The following is a 19,724-nucleotide window of genomic DNA, read 5'->3' as shown; positions in this document are numbered from 1 at the left end:
CCTGTACGAGGCTCCTTTTATGTGGAGACTCTTCTTGAGACCTCCTCTTGTCTCCCTCGTCAAGGTTTAGAGGCTGAATGAAAAGACGAGGGTGCGGTGCCACACCACAAATTTCTAATGATTCATACTTTCATAGGCCCACCACCTTTCACAGTTTGATTTTCCAGTGGTCCGTGTGACTGTGACTGCTTTCTGGGAAAGGAAAGAACAAAAACATTCTTTATTAATTTGGATTTATCGAAATATTACCCTTCCATGATGGTTCTTGGCATGATTGTCTGCTGATCCGCCTGAAGTTTGTTGAACCATCAAGGGTTGTTTGAGAATACGAATTTTAAGATTATAATAATAGTTTTTAAAAAATATGATTTTAACTCCATTTTTAAATGATAATAACCAGGTAAACCAGTTAAAGGTCTATTTATTGGGTAGTTGTAGGATTTTAAAGTATTTTTTATTTAGAAATGTATTAAAATAAAATTTTTAATTTTTTAAAAATTATTTTTAACATTAGCACATTAAAACAATTTAAAAACATAAAAAAAAATTCATTTCAAACAAAAAAAATCAAAATTTTTAAGAATATAATTTACACCCCGTTTTCAAATAGACTATAAATATAAAAATCTCGTATATGTAAAGTAAACGCAAAGATATCATATATGAGCACTTTTATTTTAACACACACGTTAAGCACAATTAAATCTTCCCTTTTATTAAATTATACAGAGCAGCTGCTTAGTATGACCAGTCAAAGAAAAATGAAAACGTAGACAAAACCTAATGGTAGGTCACATGAGCTTTCATGGAACGCATGACATTTAATAACTTATTCTTGAATTTTATTTATTTATTTATTTTTTATTATTATTATCATGCCCACTCTAGCTGTTGATAATTACTTGCCATATTTGTAGTGGTTAGACACTTTCATGTGATGATTGCTGATGTCCAACCAGCACGGTAACCAATAGAAATTTGATTAATAAATTGTTTTTTATTTAAAAATAAATTAAAATAATATTTTTAATTTTTTAAAATTTATTTTTAATATCTACATATTAAAATAATCTAAAAATACATTAAAACAAATTTTAAAAATACGTTGACGTGTCATTATCAAATGTTATTATCAAATACACTCTAAGAGGATGCTTGGCAGTGTGGTAGCGGTTGTTTTTCAAATAACTTTTTGTGCCGAAATGCATATTAAAGATGTTTTTTTATTTTTAAAAAATTATTTTTGATATCAGTATATCAAAACGATCCAAAACGTACAAACCATATTAAATTTTAAAAAAAAAAATTAATTAATTTTTTTAGGAATTCCCAAACATGTTCTAATTCTCAACAAGGTCTTACCTCCCACGTCCGTCAGAAGATGATTTGTGCTAATTTTATTTATAAATTAAAAGGGATATTCAGAACCACAAGAAGGGATCACAAATCTATATCAAAATATCTAAATTTGTACTAAAATGACAACCAACCAACAACAATTATATTAATTAATTCGTCTTGAAAATGTAGAATGTTCTTTGTAGTGGCAAAGTTGTTATATTCCTCTCTTTCCTCCCTCTCTCTCGGTTTCAAGTAACTTAGTGATTGGATATGCTTTTCTTTTCTTTTTTATACGAATTTATGTATTAATTAATCTAAATCCTTTTTTCATAATTTTTAAATATATTTTCATATTAATTTGATACATGTAAAAGAACAAATTTTCTCAATTATGAATTTTAAATTGAACAAATTAGATTAATGAAAATGCAAACTTTTTTAATCAATAAACCTACCATTTGAAATTGAATATGAAATCATTTGGGAATAGGGCTTGCGGCTAATAAAATTAATTCTTTTTATATTCTTAGATCGTTTTAATGTGTAGATATTAAAAATTAATTTAAAAAAATAAAAAAAATTATTTAAATATATTTATAAGTAAAAAACACTTTAAAAAATAAGTGTTATCACAATACTACATAAACACTATATACTTTGCATCACCACCCCTAATTGTACAACTACTACCTAAACTTGGGATGACAATTTAATCTGAATTCAATGGATATCAACCAAGCTCGAGTGCTAGGCTGAATTTTTTTATGAAGCAAACAACGCGTCATCCATTCCAATTTTTTTTTTTAATTGGACAACAAGTCATCTATTATGGCAAACAACTTGTTGTCTTATTTTATTTTATGTTTGGTAGAAACTTGATGGAATATGGTAGGCCCGGGGCTTGGACTAGTCCGGGTTTAAAAAAAATAGAAGAAGAATTGATTTGACCTAACCCAGTTAAAAACTCGGGTTGACCCACGACCCGATCAACTAGAGATAAAACAAGGGTGAAAAATTCATTGATTTTTGTTGTTGTTCAAAATAAGGTTGCTTTGACTCTTTTATCTTTTTTAAGTTGAGTCAACTATGATTGACTCTCCCGACTCGTGACCTAGATCTTGCCTCAAGTCGACTCCCGAGTTGGGTTTTAAAATTATAATAATAATCACTTTTATTTATACGTTGACTCAGGTCAACCTGAATTGACCCTCACGACATGTGATCTAAGTCTTGACTTAAGTTGATCCCCGAGTCGAGTTTTAAAACTATGATAATAATCATTTTTATTCTTATGTTGACCCAGGATAATGATCAACTCGAACCATGACCCAAACCTTGTCCCGGGTTGATCCCCGATTTCGATTTTAAAACTACGATAATAAAAACTTTTATCCTTAAGTTGATCCGGGTTAATGGCAACCCGATCCATAACTTAAGCCTTACTTCATGTTGACTCTTGAGCCGGGTCTTAAAACTATGATAATAACCATTTTTATCCTTATGTTAACCCGAGTCAATGATCAACCCCACCCGTGACCCGAGCCTAGCCCTAGGTCGACTGCCGAATCACATTTTTAAACTATAATAATAATTATTTTTATCTTTATGTTGACCCGGGTTAATGGTTAACCAATCTGTGACCTGGTCCTTGTCTTGAATCGACTTTTAAAATGGTTTTTAAAACTATAATAATAACTATTTTTATTTTTGTATTGATTTATATTAACCCGATTTAATACTTGTATCGATTTAATACTTGTGTAGAGAATTGGATAAGATTATCTTATCCTTTTTTGTGGGACTAATTGTTTTCCACTACAATAGCCTTGAACAAAAGAAAAAATGATTTTTATAGTATTTAAAAGTACACCAAATAATTTCACGAAACATTTGTCATATCCATTCCTTTTTGGTTGATCATACTAAACACTACCTCCATGAACAAGTACCAAACAATAATAAGACAATTAACATAATATATTTTAAACTTAAATTACTTTAAGCTAACTTTGATATTCTAATATATCTAATTACTCTCGAGCACATTAACATCCACAAATTATTCTAGTTATATTAAGAAAGAAGCTATGGCCTGATGGTATAACTGGGAGAAAGGGAAAAAAGATAAAAGAGGGTCAGTCAGACATGAAATTTAAATTAAAAAAAAAGAAAAAAGAAAACAAATAGAATATTGTATACGAAGAAAAAAAAATCTCTTTATTTTATATTGCATGTCATATATTATTTTATACAGAAAAAAATTGAAATTCTTTATTTGTGTGATAAATTTTACTAAGATCCTTAATTAAAAAGTTAAATTAAATCTCTCCATATTACTCTCTATTATATAGTCAAGCTAATTAACTAAATCGATCATTTTTATCAATTTAGAGTTTAATAAAAGAGCAATAATATAATATTATTATATAACATAAATTGTGAAATCTCGTCAAATTAAATAAATACTTATTTAATGATACAACTAACTTGACTAAAGTTGACATCTTGATTGGATCTCTAGTGTGATAAAATAATAAAATTTGTTTAGTTATAACTTCAAAAAAGTAAATGGAGCAGAGTATTGGATATGTAAAAATAATTATTTTTGTGATTGAAAGTATATTAAAATAATATATTTTTTTAAATTTATTTTTGATATCAACATATTAAAATTAAAACGATTTAAAAATATAAAATTAATTTTTTTTATAAAACACTGATTGGACGGAGTTTCCAAACTTGCACCGAGATAGATGAAATTTGTTGATGGAAACAACGAGCATAATTAACAATGGTAATAAGAATTTATATAATGATCATAAATTGAAGAAAATCCAAATCAAAATGCTTGAAGAAATAATTATTTTTGTCACCAATACGCATGTTTTAAACCAAGTCTACGTACCATCTGATCTGATGTAGGATTAATGACCTAAATATAACTAAATAATGCGAATTAGGCTTCCAGGGCATGATCATGGTTCTGAAATTATGGATCTCTCTTCATCCTCTTTTATCGTGTTTATCATAGCAGATATTTGGTTTATGGCTGGCCTTTCATTTGGAGACGGATTTATGCACTTCAATGCTACCTGCAACAGGTTCACCATCCTCTCCTCACTAGCACCTTCTGCGATCAAGGCCCTGTCAAAAACTTCAGCAGTCCATTCTTCTCTAACCACTGAGTGCACCCAACTTGCCAGATCAAACCCATTGTTTTCGACTAGTTTCCCTGTCAAAAGCTCAAGAAGAACCACGCCAAAGCCATAAACATCCACCTTGAAGGTGCTATAGGCGCCATCTCCACCCAAAGCATTACTTTTGAAGCTATCAGACTGAGAAAGGAATGATTGATCCTGGCCTTGAGCCACAATTAGACCATATTCACTAATGCAGGGCTCCATGTTCTTGTTGAATAAAATGTTGGTGGATTTCAGGTTCCCGTGGGCAATCCCACCTTCTTGAAGCTGCTCATGCATGAATGCTAAGGACTCTGCAATACTAGCTGCGACATTGAGTCTGCTTCCCCAGTCAAATACTCGCCCATTCTGGGACCCTAAGAACATCAACAACAATTCCAAGTTGTTATATGAACCGTGTCACTTTCCTGTATGTATCTTATATTATTGTTTCATATATATGAAATTGCTTATGCCTGAGAAATGCAGAGAAAAATGAGAAAACAAATAATAGTTGCCAGGAATATTTCTCTCATCAGACTGAAATTTACCATGTCTCTGAGTTGTATGTTTATCCAATGGGTTTTTTCAGAAAATCCTCTTCATACTTCTTATAGTCACATCCCCAAGTGCATGCACTTAATATGGTGAATATTTCTCTCATCCTAATCCTATTGTACCTTTCAGTTTCACATTGTTTTTTATATCCTAAGAATTCCTTTCCAGTTTCCACCATTAAAATGAGGTAATGTTAAAATTTAGAATGCCAGTACAGATGATAGACTTACCATGGAGAAGTTTGAAGAGACTGCCATTCTGCTGATACTCGTATACCAGGAGCTTCTCTTGCTTGGAGCAATAAAATGCTACCGGAGGCAATACTCTGGGATGCCTCACTTGGTCTATCATCTCCATTCTCCTCTTGAAATCTGCGGCCGAAATATCCCAGTCTTTGATCCTTTTCACTGCCAAGATCGTAGCATTATCGAACATGACCTTATACAAACTTCCATGCTTTCCTCTACCAAGCAACTCAGCTGGAGCTCGAAGCAAGTCCTCGAATTTCAAACCATTCACCACAGGACTGGGAAGAACTACAAGAGATGATGATGTCATGCCAGCTTCAACAGATGCAATTGAATATTCTGATCTATTACCACCAGTTTTGGATTCACTTGGAGTACTACTATGTTCCTTACTTGCATTAGCTACCCTCCCCTTCTTGACAACCTTCGCAGTTTCTTCTTTAGGCTTATTTTTCTTAAATAAATATAAAGCTAACAAGAGCAGCACAACCACGGCAAGTATTATATAGCCTGAGTAGATAAGGAAGCGATCAGTTGATGAATGCTTTGATCCTTTTTTTGAAGGTGGGCAGGCTTTTGATAATGGTTTCCCACATAATTCAGGATTACCTGAGAAGCTGTCTGCCCCAAACTTGCCTTTGACATCAGGAATTGGACCGCTAAAGTTGTTGTTGGCTACATTGAAATCCTTGAGATAGGAGAAATCAAAATCCGGTATTTCCCCACTGAGCTGATTGTTTTCAGCAAAGAAGGTTAGCAGGCCTGAAATCCGGGACATATCAGCAGGAAGCTCACCAGAGAAGTTGTTGTCAGATATATCGATGCTCTTCAACTTACGTAACTGAGGAAAAGTGTCAGGAATATCACCAGCAAATCGGTTCCCTTTTACGTACAAGTGTCTCAGACGTCCGCAGTTTCCTATCTCTTTAGGCATGAAGCCAGAAATATTGTTCTCTTTCAGGCTCAAGAAAACAAGAAACTTCGCCGTGCATACGAAAGCAGCCTCAAATGTTCCTGTTAAGTTGAAGTTATCAAGAACAATCTTCTTAACATTTTGCGATTTCTTGCAGTCCACTCCTTTCCATGTGCCAACGAAATTGACATTGCCAACGCAGGGATCTGAATTTCTGTCCCAGCCCCAATTTTGATAATTTTGCGAATTTCCTGCTGAAAGTTTCTCCATGAATTGCACCAGTGCCTCAATGACATTTTCATCTTCTGAATTTGACTTTGGAAGTATGAAAAACATCAAAATGGGGAGCATCCAGATAAGAATTCGATCCATTTTTCTTAGATGAACCAAGTGAGTTTAGAGAAAATGGCGCTATATTGTGGTTTCTCTTTTAAAGGGTAGCCTCTGATTGGCTAGCTAAGTAAAACCAAGGAGAAAGGAACCAAATTGCCATTGTTGCTTAAACCAGTATAGAGAGACAATTGACTGAATTTACAAAGAGAGCTCGCATTGTTTTAAAATGGATTGCCCATAAGGTCTCACAAAAACATGCCAAAGGCCTAAAACAAGATTCTCAAAACAGGAGCCGGCCGGCAGACTTGACTAGTCATCATCATTTTCAATGTCGTGTCCTTCTCAGCTGGTTTCTACAAAATTGACAGCGTTTTATGCTTCAGTTAATTCATTAACTAATCAAAATGATACAACTGTAACTTTCTTGTCGATGGCCAACAACAAAGAAGAAATTAGAAACCTTCTCTTTGATGCTTCAATATTTCCATCCTCCATATGGTCGAGCTTTGTAGTTGATCCTTTTTAAACAGCTTCTGGTCTGGACCATTGCTGTTGAACATGTCCATCAGCTTTATTAATTAATTATAGTATTACAGTAGTTTTCCAAACTTGTTTACTCCTAAAGCCGCTGTCCATGTAGCGAGAGCAATGATATTTTAGGATTCTAACATATTTCATAACTTTTTTTTTTGGAAAAAGTTGCACATGTTAAAAAAATATTAGAAAAATAATACAGTTTAAACACAATTATTATTGAAAATAATAATTGTTCCAAAAACCATGTCCCTCTCATTTCAATTAACATGCATAAAAAATCAATTTAAAATTTTATAAAGATTCAATAGCCAAAAAATATCATGGTATGTACCCAGTGACCCATTCTTTTTTTTTTTTTTCTTCCCCCATTTATCTGTCCTTCCACATCACTTTATCTTTTCTTTTTTTTTTAGCCCTTGGATCTTAATAAAATAGTTGGTTAACTTTTGTTGAAGTTGATTAATTTGTAAAAGCCTAACATTAACAGGAGCCTCATACCTTATCTTCAACAAATAAAATTTTATTATAGTCCCCTAATAACAACTAGGGTACAAAAACCCCATCAACCATTTGTTTATTTTTCTCAAAACATTTTTTTTTCAAAACCTCATTTGGATTAACATAAACAGTTGTAAAAACCCAACCTATCCCTCTCCCCTCATCCATTATAGGATGAATAAGATTTCGAGAAGAATTCACAATATCTAACTCCATTTTATTTTTATTCCACAACACCCAAATCCCTTCATATCTCCAATGAGCTTCTACCCTAAAACTTGCATTAAACCCTAGTTTCTCTACTATTTTATCACCTACTACACCACACACTCTAGGTTTAGTGATTGTCATTACATCAACCTTACAACTTCTCCTCAAATCATTAACAATTGAACAAAACCTATCATTTCCCGTCCCTCTACAATTCCAATATAGAAAATTCATAATAATAAATTATAAAAGAATTACCATAATCATCATACTCATTTATTTTAAAGATGGTACAAAGGTGCCTATTTGTTCATCCTCTTCCATCGTTACCCCTATAATTTGCACTACTTCAACATCATCTTCAATTAAATTATCTTTCGCAACATCCATTATTGCCTAATAACTTGATTCATAAGGTCTTGGTTCTAGAAACACCTCACTTCTTTGGATTTGAACAGACCTCTCCCTCACAAGCATCTCATCAGTTATCGATAGGGATGAGATAACTGTAGATTGATCTTTGTCATTCATCATAACCTGTTTATTTTTGTGTTGTTGATGAAATTTTCCATTATTTTTGTTATCCCTGGTATTATTTACTAAGGAGATAATATTACTACCCAAGCCCACTCATTAATCAATGGTCTAGCCTCTTTCTTCTTAATAACCCCATGTGGCCCATGCAACATTACCCTTTTATTACCTAATTTATTACTCGGGCCTTTCTTAGGCTCTTTTCTATTCTTGAAGTCCACCTTCTCTTTTGTATCTTTCCCACAATCACCTCATCTGAATATTTCTGTTATTATTATCATTAATAAACATATGTTCTTCATTATTCCCCACATCCATCTCCTTTAAATCCCACACTTCTAGCAATTTATTTACTCATCAAACTCGTTTTAGAAGCAGTCCTATTATTTACAGGATTTTTATTAGGTTTGTTATTACTTGTCATGACTGGTGCTTTCCTAACATTGCTATGTCATCTCCATGTAGCCACCATCCAATGCCTAAATTGTTTTTCCACCTCTGGCCTAGTAACTCGACCACCTTTCTACTTCATACCCTGCACCAAATCACCATCATCTTTGCTTCCATTCTCATTGATTGTCACCTTCATATTTTCCTCATGATTTTGACGTGCATGGGGAATTTTTTTTTATGACCATATTAGCCACAATAGAAACATATTAAATGAAGCCCTTCATATATAATACGTCTAATTCTTCTATACAATTTGAATTTAGCTAACAATGGCCTCGTTAGATCCATCTCCACATAAATTCTAGCATAGTTACCCCTCATGCCAAAAGATGTGGTACGATCCACTTTTAATTTCTTTCCTATATGATCACCAATTCTCTATAATATAAAATTATCATAGTATTTCATGGCTAAATTTGACAATCTGACCCATACTGCAACCTTTTCAATAGTCACCTCATACGGATCAATGTTTGGATGTCATGTATGAACTGTCAAATAATGATCAGCGACCATTCAGGGTCCTCCAAAAAACACATATTCTCTATCTTCAGATTGTGAGAATTTTGCCAAAAAAATATGTTTCCCAAATCAACTAAGCTAAAATCTCCTTAGATATTCCACATCGTTCTAAGCCTTCTGGCATTGTACTAGGTTTGGGAGATGGGTACAAGAGTTTATTTGATTGATTTGGGTTTTTATGGGTCGAAATTTACTTGGAGAGGTAAAAAAAGAAGTGGTTTTGGTAAGTTGTTTGACAAATTGGATATGGGGTTTGGGAATATGCAACGGTGCCTGAAGTTTTAAAATGTTTTTATTAAGATTCTGCCCAAAGTTAATTTGGATCATTATCCAATATTGGCAGTGTTGTGTGGTCATGGTTAAAGTGTTCAAAGTTAGAGCAAACCTTTTAGGTTTGGAGTTGTATGGGTGCAATATGAGGAGTTTGGGGATTTTATTCAAAGTGACAAACTGATACGGAATTTGTTCTAGCCTTGGATGAAATGACTAAGCAGCTGAAGGATTGGAATAATGTGGTGTTTGACAATACTAAATATTTCCATACGAAGACAATGATTAAAAGACATAAAAATAGAATTAAGGAACTAAAGGATGAGAATAATATATGGGTGTGGAAGGAGTATGGTTTGAGGAATATAGTGGTGGAGTATTATAAAAAGCTATTCAGTAGAGATAAAGATAAGGGGAGAGCAAATGAGGATGTTGAATGGGAAATTTCCTAAGGTTCCACAAAACTAGCTTGAGATGTTATCTATTTCATTCTCTAATGAAGAAATCATAAAGGCTATTTTTTACATGAAGCCTTACAAGGCTCTAGGATCAGATGGTTACTAGCCATTCTTTTATCATGATCAATGGAGAGTGGTGGGGCCAATAGTGTGCAATTTCATTAAAGATATTTTTTAGGAAAGAATTAATGTGGCAATGGTGAATCAGTCTCAAATGGTATTGATATCGAATGTGCAGTCCCCTGAATACATGCATCAGTTTCGTCCAATTGGACTGTGCAATGTAAGCTTCAAAATTATCCCAATTAATTCAAAAAGAGGTTACAAATCACTCTTGTAAACCTTTTAGAATTAATAGAAATAGGATTGATATTTATCACCTATGTTTTGCAGATGACATGTTGTTTTCTGAAGCAAGTAAGGAACAAATGGAGAACATAATGGGATGTCTTAACATTTTTTATAAAGCTTCAGGTTAAAAGGGTTTACTTCTCAAAAAATATGTCAACAACAACTGCTAGAAATACAAATAGAAATAGTGACTTTCAAAGAATTGACAATATGGGAAAGTATTTGGGTGTGCCTATTCTTCATCAGCGAATCACTAAGCAGACATGTTGCTACTTGATTGAGAAGGTGCAGAAGAAGCTAGCAGGTTGGAAAGCAAACAATCTCTCTCTAACAGGAAGGATTACTCTTTGTAAGTCTGTTCTAACAATTATTTCTTTTTATACAATGCAATTAACAGTACTACCAAAAGGAATTTGCTATGATACAAAGAAGATATGTAGGAAATTTATCTAGGGATTAGAGGCAGGTAGAGGTAAAATGCACCATATAAACTGAAAGACTATATGCAAACCTAAAATTAAAGTTAGGTCAGGGTTAAAAAAGATGCATCATATGAATATGTCTTTTGTGATGAAGCTAGCTTGGGGAGTTATGTTTGAGAGTGATAGTCTTTGGGTGAAAGTATTGAGGGGAAAATATATCAAATCTAATGAGAGAGTTCCTCAGGTTACTGCTAAGCATAGAGATTCAAGTTTATGGAAAGTAATAAGTGATGTTTAGAATTAGGTTACTAAAGAGTTATGTTGGAGTGTAAATGATTGTGCATGTATTAAGTTTTGGAGGGATGGCTGGCTTGACACTTATAAACTACTTTATCAATCATGTGAGGTAGGAAATTCCATAGGATTTGAGGGAAGCCACGGTCTCGGACATAGTGGGGAGAACAAACAATGGAGATGAGAGTGTTTTTTTTATTTGCTACCCATACAAATAGTTAGGTAATCGCGAATTATCTTTCTTCAAACAGTATGTTGGGGAAATATAATATGTATTGGAGGGATTCGACTAATGGTTCTTTCACATACTCGACTTATTCTCTTTAGAATTATGAGCTGAAGAATCAAAATTATAAGGATTCTTTGTGGAAACTGATTTAGAGGTGGAAAGGTATGGAAATAATTAGGACTTTCTTGTGGATAGTTGGACACAATGCAATATTAATGAATGCAAAGAGATATAAGTGAAGGATTGCATAAAGACCTTGTTGCCATCATTGCATCACTAGTGTTGAAACTATTTTACATACATTAAGGGACTGTCAAATTGCAAGGAAGATTTGAGAGCAGGTGGTTAGAAACTTAGAATTGAAGATCAACAAGTTTTCTTTACAACTAGTTTGTATACTTGGTTGGTGGATAATCTGGCTTCAAGAAATAGCGATTGTTATAGAAGGGACTGGGTTGTAATCTTTAGAGCAGTTGTGTAGCTTATTTGGAAAGGCTGAAATAATGTAATGTTTGCATAGGAGGTGAGGGACTTTTGAGATATAGTGTTGGCCATTTGAAAATTAGCTATGAACATAAAGGTTGCAAAGTTGAAGGATGTTGTGGGGTATGTTGCAGATAAACAGGTTCATGGGTTGGATGGAAATACTCACATTTAGAGTATTTAAAGTTAAATATCCTCCTATGGATCTTTGTATAATTTTATATTATGATCTCATTGAGTCAACTCTTTCTCATTTAATTTAGTTAGGTAAATTATATATTAATGACTTTACCTAGTTGAAGATCAGCTTTCTAAAAACCCCATTTTAGCACCACAAATCCGTCCAAATTACATAATTAAACCATGTTTTCTCTACAATTCCTATACTAAAAGAATCAAACATGCAAATACTGAAAGTAATCACTTCTCTTTCGATTTCCCATATGAGTCCATGTTTTCAAATCAAATAATTCATGCCAACTATTTTCTTACTCTGGGAAAGATGAGCTACATGATTAATGATTAATCAAGCAAACTGAAGGTAGATGTAGACTGGAACGACAGTGAAGATCAACATGTAATAAAGGTCCATTGCCAATCTTACAAGGGGGTTTAATTTAAAGATGATTAAACCCCTGCTGCAAAACATTAAGGGTCTACATGCCCAGCAATCTCATCTTCCTCATCACTGGATCCACTTTCTTCATCACTGACATCCTCCTCGTCACTCAGCTCTTCGCCCGTGGAGTTCATAATATGCTCCTTTTTTGCATATCTTTCACAATACTCTGCTCAACAAATAAGACTGAAAATAATTACATCTCTTGTTCCTAAGCTGGGGCCCGACTCTTGAACAGCCCTAGTGTGATAAGACCTCACCTTATATCCTAGCATTAGCCTATGATCTTTTTATCAGTGCTAAATTACAGCAAATTCCAATAGTGCAGTTAATCACAAACATCAGAAGACAGGTCCCTAGGCAACATAATGGGCACACGGTTCATGTTCAGTCATGCAACAAAACACCACTACCACCTTATAAACACCCTTTTCCAGAAACTCGAGGATAAAAGAATGTGAAGTCACGTATTCTCATTCTATAGGCGCTCCTTTGATGCCTATAGATAGATCACTCGTCAATGTCTTCAATCACTTAACCACTTGGATCTAAGACTTCCCTTTTCACATGAATGGCAAACACGCTTGCAAACTCATGGTTACGCTGTATAGAGTCCCATCATTGAGGAACTAACCCAATCATGCGTTGGATACTATAATTATGTGTTTTTGAATAGCTAATTACCCAAAATCCCAGTATATTTCAATTTCCTGAACTTGAATATGAATGAATACTTGAATAGACAAGGATGAAAAGATTCTACAATCTAGATTTTTTTTCAGGTGGGGAATAAAAAAATGATTCTGGATAACTTTCACCTTTCACTTTCTGATCATATTGTTCTTTATCCTTCATCATCAATGAAGCTGCATCACCATTGAGGGGGTCTGAAGGATTTGGATAAATCAAGAGCTGTGGCAAGAAAACTTCAAAAACATTTAAAAGATCTGCAGAAACAAAGACCATATATGTGAGTAACTATGGTGAAAGTCAAGATTGAAGGAAACAATCGACAAAAACAGATCATGTGGATGGTGCATATTCAATGAGAAAACAATGCATGTGAACCATCCACCTAGAATGTGCAATCTAAACAAACAATATATAGCTTTATTTAGAATGTGATATATGATGCTTACCAAACATTGGACTCCATGACTGGTTGATTACATCCAAGCATACAGAACCAGAACTGTTATTGATAAAGAAAAATATTGCAAATGTCAGCTGAAGGATCACAAAATTAGAAACAACATAAAATCTAAACTATTTGCAACACAGCAGTTGCAAGATCATTGCTTACAGTTCATCAACATTTGGGTGGAATATCTTGTTCACAAACCCAATAGAAGGCGACTTGTAAGGATATGCATCAGGAAGCTCAACATGGATTTTCCAGACACCACCTTCATAAAGGCCTGTAAGCATCGAAGCAAGAAAACACAAAATACAAAATAGAAGACATTACTAAAATACAAAAATAAAAGAATAAAACTGGAAACAGCCAATAGAGGTTTGCAAGAGAAAAGGTGCATCTCAGAATTCTCAAGGTAAAAGGAGAACAAAGATAAATACTAAAATTGGAAACTCCAATAGGTAACAAGGTCTTACATAAATATGCCATAAGATTCTGTCACCCTAAACTCAATGTTTACAGTACTTCAGTTAGTGAGAAGCCATCAAACATGTCGACATCAATCATGAAGTCCTGAAACTAAATGAAATGACCTCTTCATATTTTTCTCATTCAAAATTAACAATGGAAGAAAGCTCCCCGAGCTCCCAAAACTAAATAGACTTAAACAAGGAAAACAATAACTGAAGGATGCCAGAGATCCATGTGGACAGAAGATTAAAACAATTGTTATTTCCATGCCATTATTGGAATCAAATAATCCATACAACAAACCAAGAAATTGTTTTGTCATTGGTAAAACAGATGATGTTCCCGAGTTCATTCATAGATTTACAACAGCATGCTTGTACATGGACTACACCCTGTCTGTACAATTTTTAAAGCACCATGTACCAAGTAGATACACAAAAAGAAAAGCTAATATATCAAATTGGAGAAAGAAACAACAAAAGAGAAGAGATAATACTTTCTTTAGGACCATGAAACTCCACATTAAAATCATTCAGTCCATCATTTATAGTCTCCACATTGTAATCACTCATCATCCTGTACAGCATTAATCCAACAGTTAAACATGTCACAAAGAAATAATTATCCATAACTTCAAGAAGTAATGCAGCAACTCCAAATCTAGGCAAATGGCTGTACAGACTATGCTGGTCAGATAAAAAGCCTATAATCCAAACAAATATATGCCAAAAAAGAAAGAAAACCATCAGGAATACCAAATAAAAATTCAACTTTAGCACAATCATTAATAGTAAATGGGATCTTATATCATCCATGGTGAAAGACACCATGGACCAACCAAACTCAATCCTGGTGGTAAACTGCGGAGCCTTTTCCCATTCACAAACCTTAATCGGTACTACTGGAGCCAATGGTATGGAAAAGCCTGTGCTAGAGCTACATCCTTACTCCATTAGTTTTAAGCATAAACCCCCATATCCTAAACCTATCTCTAAACAATTATATTCCCCTCATAACTCTAACAGTGCATGCCAACCTGATTAAGCTAAAACCACACAGATTACAGTATGAAAATGCTGTTGATATTTTCCTAGAAAATAGGGAGGCACTTGCCTTGGGTGCCATAGTCACGGACGTCCTCTTCCCTAAAATTTATTTGCACTTCTCACAAAACTATAAATCCATCCAAAGCTCATTGAACCATGCCTTTGATTTCATTTTAAGTCAGTCTATCTTTAATTATCTCATATGCATGCATAAATGACAATGATAAACTTACAACTTCATGACATCCATCTCTCTCCTCTTGCTTGGAGAAGACATTTTAAATTGTACAGATTAAAACTCCCAAACCTGCAATAGAAGCATCAAATATGTTTGCTTTTAATGTATGAGAAGTAAAATCAAAGTAATCAATTTTGTTTCAGTTCCTTGTACTAGACATACAAGCAGCAAAAGATACAAGCATTAAGCACGTAACGTCCTTGCAATTACCTACGAGATGTTGTAACTTGAGGTAGAGATAAAGAAAACCACAGTATCAGAAACTTCTAATACTGCTTAATGTGCAAAGCATGCGTAGGGTACAAGCAAATCTGTCAAGAATGTACACAAAGTCAGTAAATCAATACATCTAACATGAAACATGTCCGCATGTTCAAAGTTCAGCAAGCCTTCTAGTTGTTAAGATCCTATCATCGGTTCAAATATCCATTTGTTAAGCCAGAAGGCCTTCAGAAATAACCTCACAGGTAAAAGAAAAAGATCAATTGCCCTGCACAGGATAGCAATGGCATGTGCCTAAAAATCATAGCCTCTGAAGATTTTGCCAGCTTAAATATAGCCACATGCAGACCTGCCTGGGATGTCACAATGACATTTCTAGATACAATTAACTATTGCCACAGAATCAAAACCAAATTGTTTAATCCAGCCACAAACAGGAAATACAAGAATGAAAAGAACAGAAGTAAGAAAAACCCTCAACACCATGCACTAAATGAACAAATGTCGGATAAGTCTTTGTCTAAGGCTTAAGTCACTCCGCTGTTCTTCTAAAGTGCCCTTTATGACACTATGATTAGTTTCATTGATCGTTTATTAAGTCTAAAGACTTTAGAAAGAACTGAGTATTCAGTGCAAGAGTTTGTTTCATGTGTTCTTAAACACTAACATTGTTTAATTATAGTGTGAAATTAACACATAGTGTAGTATTTGTACCAAGAATTTATAACAATCATCCAAAAGTTCAAGAGCAATCGGAAGATAACAAGTATTCTCCGCATTGCATCTAATTTAACAAGCAAACACAAGCAGTCATTTGGCAATGCAAGTATATATATGATCCATAATAAATCATCCATTCAAAGCATTGAGCCAAAACATTTACAAATGTTTAACAAGTGAACCAATTCTCAATCTCGAAGAAGCACAAAATCCCAAGTTCTTTCTTCATTTTCCATCGCAAAAAATAAAAATAAAACACCTCGTTCAGTCAAAGACATAGCGAGCAACCGACACAAAATTTATAATTCCAAATTGTTGCAAAGTTTCAAGGATCTAACTTTTATAAATTAAATCTAACGATATAAGATCTAACAAGTGACAGATGCAACAAAAATAAAAAATACGACAGGCCATGAATAATTGGGGCGCTGTCGGAAGATTGGTCAGAGAGAAAATAAAGATAAAAACTTGCAGTATCTTACGTTTGCAAATCAGTTTTCAGAAAATATGGTGACAGCCCTTTAGTGGGTTGGTGCTGGATTTCTGATCGCGAGAAACCAAACAGAAAAATCGTAGAGAAGAGAAGATAGCAGCAGCAAAAAGTGAGAGAGGCAAGGCAGGGGTAGGCAAGAGAGATATATAAGGAGAGAGTGTAGGGGTGAATTGAATGACCACATTTTCACATGCACGTGTTGAATATAAAATACGTTCAAATCCACAACTTGGTTGGTTGGTCTTCAAGCTTTTTTTTTTTTTTTTAGGATGTTTCTTAATAATATAAGCATTTGAAAATCTTATACCTTTTAATTGTTAATTTCCAGCATTTTGCATTTCCTTTAAAACTTTTATTTGAATATCCAAGTGTAGCGTTAAACATTAAAGAGCTAAAATCTAGCATATAAATTGAAAACTTTTATTTTGGTTTAAATCAGAATGAAGCATAAATATTTTGTATATAGATATTATATTAACAATAAACTAAAACTTCTCAGTATTTTATTATGCAACTTCTCAGTAAACTTTTTTTTGGTTTTTTTTTGGTTTTTTTGGTTTTTTTTTTGTTTTTATTCTTTTTCTATGCCTTAATGGGTTTTTTTTTTTGCTTTTTTCTGTGTTTTTTTCTTTTAATTAATTTTTTTTGTTTAATTTAGTTTGTTAATGTTAATTTTTTTATTTAGTTATGAGATTTTCATGACACGGATCCCGGGTTTGACGAGTTAACTTGAATTTTTTTTTTGCTTTTTTTATTTTTAATTAATAACATATACTAAAACTGTTCAGTGTTTCACTGTGCAGTCCACCGTGAAATGCTAAGCTGTTTTTTTTTTTTTAAAATTTTTTTTGTTTTTTTTTTGCTTTTTATGGCCTTTTATGGGTTTTTTTTTTTTTTTTTGCTTTTTTTTTTGTTTTTTTAATGAATTTTTTGTTTAATTTAGTTTGTTAATGTTAATTTTTTTTTAGTTATCAAACTTTCATGACAACGGATCCCGGGTTTGACGGGTTAACCTGGTTTGACGAGTTAACCCGGAATGGTTTTAAATCAGAATGAAGCATAAATATTTTGTATATAGATATTATATTAACAATAAACTAAAACTTCTCAGTATTTTATTATGCAACTTCTCAGTAAACTTTTTTTTTGGTTTTTTTTTTGGTTTTTTTTGGTTTTTTTTTTTGTTTTTATTCTTTTTCTATGCCTTAATGGGTTTTTTTTTTTGCTTTTTTCTGTGTTTTTTTTCTTTTAATTAATTTTTTTTGTTTAATTTAGTTTGTTAATGTTAATTTTTTTATTTAGTTATGAGATTTTCATGACACGGATCCCGGGTTTGACGAGTTAACTTGAATTTTTTTTTTTGCTTTTTTTATTTTTAATTAATAACATATACTAAAACTGTTCAGTGTTTCACTGTGCAGTCCACCGTGAAATGCTAAGCTGTTTTTTTTTTTTTAAATTTTTTTTTGTTTTTTTTTTTTGCTTTTTATGCCTTTTATGGGTTTTTTTTTTTTTTTTTTTTTGCTTTTTTTTTTTGTTTTTTTTAATGAATTTTTTTGTTTAATTTAGTTTGTTAATGTTAATTTTTTTTTTAGTTATCAAACTTTCATGACACGGATCCCGGGTTTGACGGGTTAACCTGGTTTGACGAGTTAACCCGGAATTTTTTTTTTTTGTTTTTTTTTAAGTTTGACGAGTTAACCCGGAATTTGTTTTTTGCTTTTTTTCTTTTTAATTAATTTTTTTTCGTTTAGTTTAGTTTTTTAATGTTAAATTTCTTTGTATTTAATTATAAGACTTTCATGACACGTATCCCGGGCTTAACGGGTTAACCCGTCAATTTGTTTTTATATTTAGTTATCAAACTTTCATGACGCGAATCCCAGATTTGACGGGTTAACCTGGTTTGAAGGGTTAACTCAGTTAATTCAGATTCTTTGTATTTAACTTCCTGTTGGTTTTTTTTTCTTTTTTTTTTAATTAATCTATTTAATTATCACACTTTTATGACACGACCTTGCAGCTAGACTTACATTCAAGGCTCTTGGGTTCGGTGTTGTAGTCAGACTCACTTAAACTTGAGTCATGTAAGTTTAATATTATTATTAATATTATAAATATTACTCTTGGATCAAGCGTTGCAACTAAACTAAAGGCTTTTGGGCATATTTTTGCAGAAAGACCTAACACTCTTAGATCTTAGCACTTTTTGATATTTTTTATGCAAGAAAAAAATTTTAACCCGTGGCGCATGCCTTTTTTTTTCTCTCTTTTTTCCTTTTTAAGCCTTTTACTGTGGATTGCACAGTACAATCCACAGTGAAAAAACTGATGCCTTTAGTTTTTTTTTTTGTCTTTTTTTTAATTATTTTTTTAAATTTAGTTTCTTAATATTAAATTTTTTCTATTTAATTATCAGACTTTCATGACATGGATCCCAGGTTTGACGGGTTAACCCAGTTTATTCAGATTGTTTTTCTTTTTCTTGATTAGTTTTTTTTTCTTCCTGTAGGTTTTTTTTTTCTCTTTGCCTTTTCCTTTTTAATTAATCTTTTTTTAATTTATTTCATTAATAATAAATCTTTTTTCTATTTAATTATCACACTTTCATTACACGAATTCCAGGTTTGACATGTTAACCTGATTTGGCGGGTTAACCCGGTTGATTCAGATTTTTTTTCTTTTTCCTCATTAGTTTTGTTCTTCCGATTTCATCTTTTAATATTATATACAGTCCACAGTGAAAAGGCTGAAGCCTTTAGTTTTTGTTTTTTTTATACCTTTCACTGTGGACTGCATAGTGCAGTCCACGGTGAAAAGGCTGATGCCTTCTTTTTTTTAATTAATTTTTTTATTTAGTTTGTTGATATTAAATTTTTTTCTATTTAGTTATCAGACTTTCATGACACGGATCTCAGGTTTGACGGGTTAACCCAGTTAATTTAGA

The 19,724-nt window shown here is 32.8% G+C and overlaps 2 protein-coding genes across 4 annotated transcripts; both read right to left on the bottom strand.

Annotated features, from left to right (window-relative positions):
• Window positions 1–4,123: 4,123 nt before the first annotated feature.
• On the bottom strand, window positions 4,124–7,193 carry LOC7457719 (probable inactive receptor kinase At2g26730). The gene is made up of 2 exons (XM_002321544.3): window positions 5,309–7,193; window positions 4,124–4,897 (listed from the first exon to the last, which is right to left on the bottom strand). Exons 1-2 carry the CDS (start codon window positions 6,609–6,611, stop codon window positions 4,317–4,319), a joined length of 1,884 nt encoding a protein of 627 aa, XP_002321580.1. The 5' UTR covers window positions 6,612–7,193; the 3' UTR covers window positions 4,124–4,316.
• A 5,048-nt stretch (window positions 7,194–12,241) lies between these two features.
• On the bottom strand, window positions 12,242–16,952 carry LOC7457718 (ubiquitin-conjugating enzyme E2 4). Of its 3 annotated transcripts, XM_002321543.3 has the most exons (8): window positions 16,767–16,952; window positions 15,553–15,653; window positions 15,338–15,411; window positions 14,555–14,634; window positions 13,756–13,870; window positions 13,592–13,644; window positions 13,271–13,399; window positions 12,242–12,621 (listed from the first exon to the last, which is right to left on the bottom strand). In XM_002321543.3, exons 3-8 carry the CDS (start codon window positions 15,379–15,381, stop codon window positions 12,482–12,484), a joined length of 561 nt encoding a protein of 186 aa, XP_002321579.1. In that variant the 5' UTR covers window positions 15,382–15,411; window positions 15,553–15,653; window positions 16,767–16,952; the 3' UTR covers window positions 12,242–12,481. The 3 variants fall into 3 exon arrangements, with proteins under 3 accessions (XP_002321579.1, XP_024442320.1, XP_024442321.1); XM_024586552.2 differs by lacking the exon at window positions 15,553–15,653; XM_024586553.2 differs by lacking the exons at window positions 15,338–15,411; window positions 15,553–15,653; window positions 16,767–16,952 and adding an exon at window positions 14,064–14,166 and having other exon boundaries at window positions 14,555–14,606.
• Window positions 16,953–19,724: the final 2,772 nt, after the last annotated feature.

This window comes from Populus trichocarpa, chromosome 15 (genome assembly GCF_000002775.5).
Source record: "Populus trichocarpa isolate Nisqually-1 chromosome 15, P.trichocarpa_v4.1, whole genome shotgun sequence".
NCBI lineage: Eukaryota > Viridiplantae > Streptophyta > Magnoliopsida > Malpighiales > Salicaceae > Populus > Populus trichocarpa.
This window is presented reverse-complemented; position numbering and strand designations above follow the sequence as displayed.

Excerpts from the sequence above, each read along its gene's own strand:
- LOC7457719 (XM_002321544.3), bottom strand. The coding sequence starts at position 6,611 with ATGGATCGAATTCTTATCTGGATGCTCCCCATTTTGATGTTTTTCATA. Across the intron at positions 4,898-5,308 it reads TCTCTTCAAACTTCTCCATG|GGTCCCAGAATGGGCGAGTA; the intron begins GTAAGTCTATCA and ends TGATGTTCTTAG.
- LOC7457718 (XM_002321543.3), bottom strand. The coding sequence starts at position 15,381 with ATGTCTTCTCCAAGCAAGAGGAGAGAGATGGATGTCATGAAGTT. Across the intron at positions 14,635-15,337 it reads GAGATGGATGTCATGAAGTT|GATGATGAGTGATTACAATG; the intron begins GTAAGTTTATCA and ends AATGCTGTACAG. Across the intron at positions 13,645-13,755 it reads CACCCAAATGTTGATGAACT|TTCTGGTTCTGTATGCTTGG; the intron begins GTAAGCAATGAT and ends TATCAATAACAG.